This window comes from Grammomys surdaster, unplaced genomic scaffold (assembly GCF_004785775.1).
Source record: "Grammomys surdaster isolate TR1022 unplaced genomic scaffold, NIH_TR_1.0 125704, whole genome shotgun sequence".
Classification (NCBI taxonomy): domain Eukaryota; kingdom Metazoa; phylum Chordata; class Mammalia; order Rodentia; family Muridae; genus Grammomys; species Grammomys surdaster.
In genome coordinates, this window is record NW_021620539.1 from 1,695,020 (window position 1) to 1,706,289 (window position 11,270).

At 47.4% G+C, this 11,270-nt stretch overlaps 1 protein-coding gene across 1 annotated transcript in view; it reads right to left on the reverse strand.

The window, feature by feature from the left end:
• Positions 1–579: 579 nt before the first annotated feature.
• Gpr156 (G protein-coupled receptor 156) overlaps positions 580–11,270 on the reverse strand; it is a 59,286-nt gene continuing 48,595 nt past the window's right edge. Inside the window, exons 5-6 of the mRNA XM_028788159.1 lie at positions 8,422–8,580; positions 580–2,006 (exon numbers count right to left, since the gene is read on the reverse strand). Coding sequence (XP_028643992.1) covers positions 705–2,006; positions 8,422–8,580 — 1,461 coding nt within the window. The 3' untranslated portion in view covers positions 580–704. The remainder of the gene's footprint in view (positions 2,007–8,421; positions 8,581–11,270) is intronic.

The window sequence follows — 11,270 nt, forward strand, 5'->3', positions numbered from 1 at the left end:
GAGAGGGAGAGGGAGAGAGAGGGCATGCAAGGGGCAGGCTCCAGACACTGTTGAACTCAGGAGAACAATCTGAGAAGCTTATGGGAACATGATAGGAAATTATGTTGGGGGTCATGGTGTGTGAAGTGCCATGATGGTGTGTGGACAAGAAGTGGGGTTGGGAGTGCTGGGCCAACCTGATCCAGAAGCTGAAACCCTGACATAGTGAAGGCTTACAGCCTTCAACAGAAAGCAACTCACTCTTCCTATGAGTTGAAGGGACAAAGGTATAGGCTCATCTCTCTGAAAGTCTGTTCACTGAAAGGCTAGTTTGATGGGTCACAGTGGTTCTGCAAAAATCTCTCTCTCCATCCTTCAGTCCACCCATCTATCCATCCAGCTAGCCACTTGGTATACACTCAGAGGTTCTTAGAGAACAGGCTGAGCTGAATGGACAAGTCTATCTCTCTTTTAGCACCTTCAGTTGAAGGAGTGATTCTATAGTCCCTCCCTAGAGCTGCTCACAGTGGTGCTGAGGTAGTAGCAAGGTGGGTAATGCCCTTCTTTTCATAGATCAAGAGGTTTTCAGAGTAAGAACACAGCTGAGGCTGGTCATGGCATGGTGCTGAGCTGACCCCAAAGACTGACATCTAGCTCTCCTCCCACAATCCCTGGCTCTGTGGGGATCCGGACTGACCTCTGTGGCCAGCCCACCTTGCCACTTTTCACACTAGTGTGGGCTTTATATCATCCTTGAAGTTCACAACGGGCTTGGAGCTGGCCCACAGCCTTTCCCAGGAGGCCAATCCTGAAGCTTGTTCTAGGTCACTGTCTGAAGTGTCACTGTCATTGGAGTCCAAAGAGCTCTGGAAGCAGATTTCACAGTAGGGCCTGTGGCAGCGGCAGAAGAACTCGTCTGAGCTGCTGGACTCACTGTCAAGGTTGTAGCACCCAGAAGACAAGGAAGGACAGCCAGGGGACAGACGGGGTCGAGGCTGACGCTGCCTGGGCAGAGCTGGTGAAGAGGGTAGGCATGGGGCTGTGGGACTTTGTGCCTGGGCAGAAGCAGAAGGTTGGCAAGGAAAAGCTACATCGCATCCTCTGGCCTCCTGAGGCTCCGTCCCGCACTGTTTGTTACCCTCCAGGGTACCGGGTCTCTGGTGAGGTCCTGAGAGTGGTGATGGTTTTACAGAAGAGGACCTTGGTACCTTGGACCTTGCATTGTGATGGTCCGGCTTGGGGCTGTCTCTGTTCTGTACAATAAGCCCACTTTGTGCAGTAGAAACGGCTCTATTTCCTTGATGACCCACATTGAGGCCCGCAGAGCCAAGGATGTGGGAGCGAGCCCGCTGGGCCGCCCGTCTCCTCCTCACCACATACGGACTGAAGCCCAGTTTAGATGGGGACAGCTTCTGGAGGCTGTGGGAAGTGGTATTCTTCCAGAGCTGCTGGGGACAAGGCAGTGGGGAAAGGGGAACTTCGGAGCCTAGGTCCAGCTCTTGGAGAACTTCCTGAAGCTTCTCTCTGACCACTGAACTGACTCGAGGTAGCCTCTCTGGGAGTACCTCTGAGTTCTGCCTGGGCTTATGGGGTTCACAGGCCACTCTATCTGCCATTAAACTCTGGCTGGAAACCATGGGTTCCTGGCCTCCTCTTTCAGGACCCTCGCTTTGTTCAGCCTTTGGCTTCTGGCTGCAACCCATGTCTAAACAATCACTAAACTGTTTCAAAGGCATGTTGTTTTTCTGGTTTGGGGAGGGACTGGTGTCCCTTCTCGATGCCCCTGAGCCTTTCGTGTGCTGAGAGGTCACTGAGGCAGGTAGGGAGTCCTTAGCAGCTTCTAGGCTCTCATTCTCAGAAGCAGCAGGGCATTCTGAAGGTTCCTGAAGTGCCAGCCCACGGGCAGAGGCTGCAGCTGGGACAGCCCACTCTGGGGAGTCATAGGTGCACTCCGCAGACATCAGCTTCACCAGCTTTTCCTTGGCGTTACTGACTTGTTCTTGCAGGCTTTCAATGACTGCGTTTTTCTGCGCAAGAAAAGCAAGACCATTAACAAAAGATACTGTTAAGGGTTGCCCAAAGCCTTCCATGGTGGAGAGTTGTGGCATTGGAGACCCTGGCTTAAATCCCAGCTCTTCCAGTGCACTGGATGGTGGCTTCAAGCTCGGACGTGGGACTTGTGCCAGCTGAAAGGATGCATGCCATGTGTTTAGCACAGTAACTGGTATGTGGTGCCCAGGAAAGGCTCTAAGATGTAGTCACTACGGAATCCCTCTCCCCTTCCCAACCCTAGACCATGCACTGCTGTCTGTGAGGAAGAAGGTGGTCTAGCCTCAAGGCTTGCTGGTAGTATCACTGTTTCTCATCTTCCCCAACCCCAAGAGGGTCAGGTTCCTCTGTGTGATGTCAATCTGAATAGCGTTGGAGATTATCCAACTCTGGGTTCTCACACAGAACAAACAGAAAACAGTCTGGAACACAGAAAGGGTAGAGAGAAGAAAGGTGGGAATTCCTGGGACAACCATTCATTCATCCTGGAACTAAGAAGAACCCATGAGAATCTCAAGTTGGTTTCAATACTTCATTGGAAGTGTCAAGGCCTCCTGGTGTGATATATCTAAGTGACTAACTGGCTATCAGTAGCTCTTAAAGAAGTGTGTGTGCCAGGATTATTGTAGCTTAACACAAAATAAAAGCAAGAACGGCAAGTGGTATTACATCAAGGTACAACTCTACTGAACAGCACAGAAGACAAAATGACCAATAGAATCAGAGGAGATGTTTGTTATCAATTCATCTTCAGAGGATCAATGTGCAGCATACATGAAGAGCTAAGAAAAAAACCCTCAAGAATATGGAGTTAAGAAATCAATTTTAGGGGGGCTGGAGAGATGGCTCAGTGGTTAAGAGCACTGACTGCTCTTCCAGAGGTCCTGAGTTCAATTCCCAGCAACCACATGGTGGCTCACAACCATCTGTAATGGGATCTGATGCCCTCTTCTGGTATGTCTGAAAACAGCTACAATGTACTCATGTAATAAAATGATTAAAAAAAAAAAAAAAAAAAAAAAAAAAAGAAATCAATTTTAGAATGGGTGGATGATCTAAATAGGGACTTCTCAAAAAAGAAATTCAAGTGGTCAGTAAATGTATGCAAAGATACTTGACATCTTTAGCCATAAGGGAAATACAAAAAATCAAGATCACACGAGAATTTACCTTATCTAGTTGGGATGTCTATAACTAAAAATGCAGGTGAGGGTGAGGAGCACAGAGCCATTATCCAGTGCTGGATATGGAATTAGTCCAGCCACTATAGAAACCAGCATGGAGACTGTTCAAAAAACCAAAAATGGAACTACCATGTGATTCAGCTATCTCCATCCTGTGTAGATAGCTATCCAAAGGAAATGAAATCAGCATGAAGAACTATCCTTCAGCCCATATTTGTTACAGCACTGTCTATGAAACACAAAAGATAGAACCAGCTGAGGTGCCCATCCACAGATGATTTGTTAAAGAAAATACACTATATATCAATAGAGTATTATTCATCTATGAAGAAGAATGAAATCCTGTCATTTGCAGAAAAATGGGTGGAATTTTTAGATATCATGTTACGTGAAATAAGCCAGTCAAATATTACAGTCTTTTTTTCCTCATGTGTAAATTAAAAAAAAAAAAAACAATGACCGAAAAGTGTGAAGGGGACCGTAAGGAAGTGGGGGATAGTGGGGGAGAGACGTAAGATGGAGGAGAGGGTACAGGGAGCTAAGATCAATGCATACTGTGTGCATGTGTGGAAATATCACATTCAGTCCCATTAATTTCCAAATATGCGATAATATGAAAACATAATTACTATAGAAGCTTAAAGCAGATAGTTTGATTAAGGGGCTCTGGAGTGCAATCCAGAAGATGAAAGAGGCTGGGGCAGTTCTGCTCTCAAGATACTGTCCGTCTGTGCAGAAGTTAGTCAGGATAAACAGGCTGTGCCCCAGAGGGCAGACAGGTGACAGCTGCAGAAGTGTGCCTGTCCCAGCTGTGGGGCAGGAAGTGGATGTGGGTGTGAGCTGGTGGTGGGTGTCTGGGCATGCCTGCACTCTCGCCTTTGTGGAGTGCGGCAGTGAGCTGCCTAGCCCAGACTGTGTGTCTTCCTTTGGAGAGTTCTATGTTCAACTCAGAGGGGCAGTGACTGAGTCTCACGAGGGATGGGTGGTCTGGCTTGGATGAAATGGACTATGGTGGAGGTGGGAAGCATTGAGCTCCAACAAGGGCTTGTCTGGATAACACAGTACTGCCCTCGTGGCTGCTTTCTCTTTTAGGAGCCAGTGATCTGGACTGAGACACCCCTTTATCATGCCCTAAGAAGCAAAGGAGTGGGCGCTGTCTTACAATACTAAACAATCCAGCCTGCCCATGGGCTGAGTCTATGTATGTCTACTTACATATAAAAGTTGGTCAGAAAGGATTCTGTTTGGTTTTGAGACAGGGTCTCACATTGTACCCCAGCTGGTCAAGAACTCACTATATAGCACAAGCTGGCCCAGATTCATGGCAGTCCTCCTGCTTTGATATCTCAAGCATTAAGATAACAGGCATGTGCCACTACACCTGGTCAGAAATGATTACTTAAGGTGTATTGAGTGGAACCTTCCGATAAACTTGCAGTGACCCTGTAAATCCTCCGTCCCTGTGTAAAGTCAGGAGGTGGTGTTTACTGGTGCTGACTCTCCTGGTTTCCCAGATGGTTTAGTCATCTTCACTGCCATCAGAAGAGGGGCCAAGCCCTGTGAGAGACTACAGAAGCAAGTGGAAGGGACTTTCAAGGGGTGTTCCCAACTGCCAGGTCTCCCTCTCCTTTCCTGAGGCGTGGTAGGCCTGGCTATGGTTGAGTGAGTAGCACATTCAATGGAGTCCGTGAGTGACAGGGACGTGAGTGACCCGGGGACACTCAGGTTCCTCGGCTATGAGAGACGTGTCCAATGTCTTTAGGGACCTCACAGGGTAACTAACCATGATCACTGCTCATTAAGGACTTGACCCCTTTCTTCTTCCCTCGACACTCACTCCTAAAACCCACCCTGGATGTCCTTATGTCAGCCTCAGCAAGTGGGGGGAGGGGCAGAAGGGGGGAGCCATAGCCATGTTTTAGGGCAGTGGCTCTCAAATCTCCTAATGCTGCCACCCTTTAGTAAGTTCCTCATGATGTGGTGACTCTCCCAACTGTAAAATTATTATTTTTGCTACTTTATAACTGTAATTTTGCTACCATTACGAATCATAATGTAAATATCTGATATGTGACCCTGTGGGGGTTGCAGCCCACAGCTGCTCTAGGGGTCAAACAGGATTTCTGTTTCCTTATGCTCTGTCTACAAAGGGCTTTGAATATAGGAAAATCTTATGAACCTCCAGATGGGACGAACATCTTTCTTCAAGCTTGACAAACACCTGAAGCTGGCTGACTACAGATTTAGAAACATCAACATCAACAGTCAACTTCCTTTCTTCCACAAAAGGAAGCAAGACTCTTTTCACTGAGGTTCCATGTTAATTAGAGGCATGGTGTGAGGTCCTGCCACAGACCAAACTCTGACCTCCTGGGGCAGCAGCTTTTAAATGAATTTTTAAATCATTATCTTGGTCCCTGGTGGGCAGCAAAATGTCAGAGGTATATTGAAGAGGGCACAGGCCCTAGGAGTGAATGTCCCTCTTCTCTAGTGCCAGAAAGAAAGAGAGCTGGCAGGATTGTTGCAAACCATGGAAGGGAGCGTCATCAGCGCAAGGAGACAGTCTGTTCACTGTTCTGTGCACAGTGAGAGGTCAATGGCAGATGCTGTTCTTAACTACATCCAGAGCAAGAGGTCAAGAATGAGAAAAGCTGGTTGTGGAGGTGCAACCCTATAATCCTAGTACTTGGGGAACTGAGGCCAGAGGATCACAGTTTGACCGCAGCCTGGGCTACATAGACACTCACAAAAACAAGAAAAAAAATACCCACAAAAACAAATGAGAAACTGAGCCATCAGATCTTGGGAATTGCAAAGTGGATCCAGTGAGCTCAGCCCAAACCCCAGCTGGACAGGCACTATCCTATGTAAGGAAGGCGGGGCTGACTCCCAGGATGCAGAGCAAACCAGGACTAGCTGCAGGCTCTCAGGCCTGCTCTACAGAAGATGCTCAGGCACAGCTAGGGCAACAGAGGCACCTTTTTGCTGCGTATGTACTTCAGCCTGCTAAGGACTTTTGCCACACAGACTCAAGGTTTCTTTTCGAAAGAGCACATTCAGCCGAAGCGTGGGAAACAGAGTAGCACAACAGAAGTACAATAAGCCGCTCAAATAATTACCATACGGCTAAAGAGTCCGTTCCAGTCTGTTCGGCAGTTCCAGTGTTAGCTGATTGTAAATGAAAACCATCCTGCTGGTTCTAGCCAACTTTCAGGCCTTCTGTTTGTTAGGGAAAAACGTTTTTCTAAAGAATTTACAGAACACCAGAGGCAGGGCTACTCCCCTGCCAGGTGCAGAGAAATCTGGCTTTGAAATAATGTCCAGAACATTTAATAAATGGTGAAGAAAAGGAGAGGTCTGTTTTTTTCTCTGACCCAGAGTAGAGAGTATATTGTGTGTGTGTGGGGGGGGGGCAGGTAGAAAAGCAAGGCCCAGGGGTACTGGCCAGGTTTGGCCCTTCATCTGGGTGCTTCTAAGGTATTTTTCCCTCACTGTTCTCTCATAGGGCCATTCATGCCCAGGACACAGTCCCTCTATCTGCCGCCCCCCCCCCCCCCAAAAAAAAAAACAGTTTGGTTTCCCTAATAGCACAAACTCATTGTGATAGTTTGAATATGCTTGGCTCTGGGAGTGGCACTGTTGGGAGGTGTGGCCATGTTGAAGTAGGTGTGTCACTGTTGGCGGGGGTTTAAGACCCTCATCCTAGCTGCCTGGAAGCCAGTATTCTGCTAGCAGTCTTCAGATAAAGATGCAGAACTCTCAGCTCCTCCTGCACCATGCCTGCCCAGATACTGCCATGTTCCCGAATTGATGATAATGGACTGAACCTCTGAACCTGTAAGCCAGTTCAATTAAGTGTTGTCCTTTGTAAGACTTGCATTGGTCATGGTGTCTGTTCACAGCAGTAAAGCCCTAACTAAGACACTCAGGTATGTTCTGCCTCTGTGTGTACATATGTGAATATATATATATATATATGTATATGTATATATATATATATATACATATATATATATATATGATTTAATTAGTGTCAAAATACTTATTAATTCATTCACCTGGGCCCTGTGCTGCCCTGTCAATGGAGCACAGTCCTCAAGTTTGTCCGCATGTCCACTCTAGCCCACATTATGGTTGTCTGGGAGAGGGCCAATTCTGGTTCAAGTACATAATAAAGAAGGGCAGGGGCACCTAAGGTGCCTTGATACTGTGGTGACATTCAGAGACCCTTTGTTTACCCCCATCTGTAGCACATCTGGAAGTGCTGGGCAATGAGAAGGTTGAGGTCTCTGGTTAGTGCCCAGGGATGTCAGAGAGGCCCATCAATCAGATCTTGGATACAATGGCATGGCTGTTTGGAAGGAATGCTCACCCAGATCCTAATGTCCTTTGCGTTTTCCCTTTGCATGGCTGTTTTTTGAGCTCTTCTCTAATTGTCCTTCATTATTCTCCGTTGTTGAGTCTTGTCTCAGCAGTCGGCTGTGTCCCCTTCCCTCCTTCCCTGACCTTTATTCTCACCGCCCCCGAATGCTTCCTTCCTGATTCTCATCACAATCACATTTTTTTCTTTCTAGTTTTTGAGCTAGAACCCCATGTAGCCCAGACTGGCTTTGAACTCTCTGTGTAATCAAGCATGACCTTGAACTTCTGATTCTCTTGCTTTTCCTTCCTGCATGCCGGAACCATAGACAGGCGCCACCACTCCCAGTTTAGTGGTTATGGGAGGAAAGCCAGGGCTTGGTTTATGTATGCTAGGTAAGTATTCTGTTGGTTGACCTGCATCTCCAGCTCCTCCTATTCATCACAGGTTAAATGAAATGTTTACTTAATCGATAGCCATTTGTTCCACTTGACTGTGAACTCCCGAAGGTCAGGAAGAGAGTCTGGCTTGTTCATCAGCATGAAGCTCTGACTAGTCTCCACCTGTCTGATGCACAAGTGGGGTGAGCGAGGGTCACTGGGGTGATGGGAAGGTCTCACTTGCTGTTGGGTAAAGTGGAAGAGTGGCTGGGGTAGAGAATGTTGGCAAAAGAAACATGTGGGGTCATGAGATCATGAGAGGTCACGAGGGCGTGAGGGGTTACGAGGGCGTGAGGGGTCATGAGAACTTGAGGGACCACGAGGGCATGCTGGGCCGTGAGGACTTGTGGAATTGCTCCCACATGGCTGGAGATCTCACAGGGAGCCTGCTAGGCAAGGTGTGGCTTACTTCTGTGAGGAGCCTCTCCATGCAGCTCTTCTCATCCCTCAAGTGGCAGCTCTGGTCCTCATCGAACTGGCTGTGGAAGCTTTTGCTGGGAGTGCTGAAGTATTTGGCCATGTGTCTGATTGTTTGGTTTTCTCCTTCAAATGCCTTCCATTGCTTCAGCTGTTGGTAAAGAAGAACACATGTTATTTATTTAATTACACACCCAGAAACACTTCCCTTGCTCTTTCTCATAAATACCAAGGAATGACACTGTCACTGACACACCAAGGCACAAGCTGTTTACGCCTCAAAATGCCATTTGCTCTGCAGTATTCATAGACTGCGGTGACAGAAAATGTAGAGAATCTTCAGGTTTCATGCTTTACACATGCCTGAGAATAAGACAGAATATAATACAGGACAACCTCTCTGTTGTCAAAGTGTCAAAGGAAACCAGAGCAAGGACACGTCTAGAATGATATTCTAAAGCTCTCGTTGGGAGCAGAGTAAACATACATGAATGTGTCTATGAAGCTAATCTTAAGTCATCTTTCAGTTGTTGAGGAGTGCTGTGGTTTTTGTTGTTGTTGTTTTGTTTTTTTTGTTTTTTGTTTTTATTGAGAGCCCAGTTCATCACTGGAGGCTTTTCTAAGACCAGAGCACAAATAGAAACCAACTAATGTCAATAAAAACACAATGTCATCTCTGGCACATGGCCATATTTTCTGACAGGGAGAATGGATAGGAGCGTGACTTTTCCAAGGTCACACATCGCTTTTGACAGACCCACATCTGTAACTGGAACCACCACATCTTGGAGTCTCATCTAACTGACGAAGAGATAGATTGTTGGGGGGGTCCAAAAACTGTCCTTGGGGAGCAATCTGGGGAAATATGGTCTGGCCCACTTTGATAATAACAGAGGTGACCTAGAACATTCTCAGACAGGAGTCTGCTACAGAGTTGCTGGGACACTGTATCTACCTATTGAGTACTAATCATGTGAAGGACAAGGACTCCAGTGGTAGAGGCAGAGACCTTTTACCCTCTGTCTCAGCATCCCTTGTGGAGTCATCTTTGCAGGGATGCCCAAGGACTGGCCCAACACAGGCATAAGGTCATGTCAAGCCTTTGGGTTTATCTCCCCTGAGCTGGTGGTACCCTTTGACCGAAGCTCTCTAGTCCTTTTTGGTCCCTCCTTTCAGAAGGTCCTGGTCCTTGAGACATGACTGTATTTTCTGGGATAGCCATTAATTGATCCTTAAGGATCAAGGTAGTTTCTCCAAGGGACCAGCACATTCTTTTTGTTTCTGGCCTCTGGGTGCTATGGATGCTATAGACTGGGTTTTAGCTCTTCATAGCTTTTCCTTGTTTCTGGGTCCTTGGAACTTGTTGACTGTTACCTAAGATGGCAAATAGAATTTTGTAATGGTGATGTTAAGACTTGGGAATTATTCTGGATTATTCAAGTGGAGCCAGTATCATTACAAGAGTCCATATAAGAGAGGAGGAGCCAGTCAGTGGTGGTACATGCCTTTAATCTCTACATTCGTGAGGCTGAAGCAGGCAGATCTCTGTGAGTTCCAGGACAGCCAGGGCTACACAGAGAAACCTTGTCTCAAGAAATGAGAGGAGCTTGGGTGGAGAGAGGGCAGAAAGCTAGAGAAGAGGGTAAAGAAAGAGAAGGAAGGACAGCCATTAGGATGTCCCATCGCTGGGTCGGAAAGGGAAGGAAAGGCCTTAGAGAAGGCAAGTGGCCTTTAGAAACTAAAGCAGTTGAGAAGTGGAGTCCCCTCCTACCTTGACTGAAGAAAAAGCTGCAGATCTGTTGATACCTTGGTGTTAGTCAAATAAGACCCATTTTAAGTACTTGCCCTACAGAACTGAAAGATACTACATTTGTTTTGTTCAAAGCCACTGTTTAGAGCAGTCCCAGGAACTCCTGCGGGGTACTTGTGGCATCTGTAACAGGTCACACCATGCTCCTAGAAGCTCACTGAGCTGCAGAGGGATTCAGAAGATCCCAGTTTAGATCCCAGCACGGGGATGGTGGCTCACAACTGTCTGTCCAGTTCCAGGGGATCTCATATTCTGTTCAGGCCTCTATGGGCACCAATAATCCACATGGTACAAAGACATACATGCTGGACGAGACTTAAAGAGGGGGAAGGACTCTGTGCTTTGACACCTGTCCATAGTGGCTAAGATGTGACCAAAGGATACCTGAATAAATTAAGGTAGCTTTTCTTTACAGTTCTCCAGTCTTGTGGTCACTGGATAAAGGGGACAAGTCCTAAGTGTGTCATGGACATAGGGCAGGAAGAGCAAATGTCCTCGTGATTTTGCCTTTCAGAATAGAATGGAAGCGTGGGGGTGGGAGTGGGGGGATGGGCCACACTCAGGTCACAGAAGCAGGGGTTGGCTGACGGCTGGCGATGACCTCAGCGCTTGGCATCACGTACACCCAGGCATTTCCTGACAGCTTGTCTACAAGCTTCTTGGATCCCTTGCCTTACAGTCGCGGCAATCTGCTCTCTAGCGCCGCCTAGAGACCCTTCTGGGTCACAGCGGATCTGAAGGCTAGCCAGCTTGGGACTCAACTCCCTGCAGCTACCCTCCGATCCTCTCCCAGGTCCCCTAGGACACTCCCCTAATGTGCTCAGCTGTCTCAGGGCCCTGGGGACACAGTGCGAGTCTCACGAGGAAAGCCTTGCTTCTGCCAAACATCTTTGAGCCAGAGGACAAATCAATTTAGGGACAGACCTCGGTTATTTTTCTCTGGTGAAAAGAACTTAGAGCTTAAATACTGTGAGATACGGTTTAGTCTCATACCACACGATCAGTTCAAGTGGGAACAAAAAACCGACAGA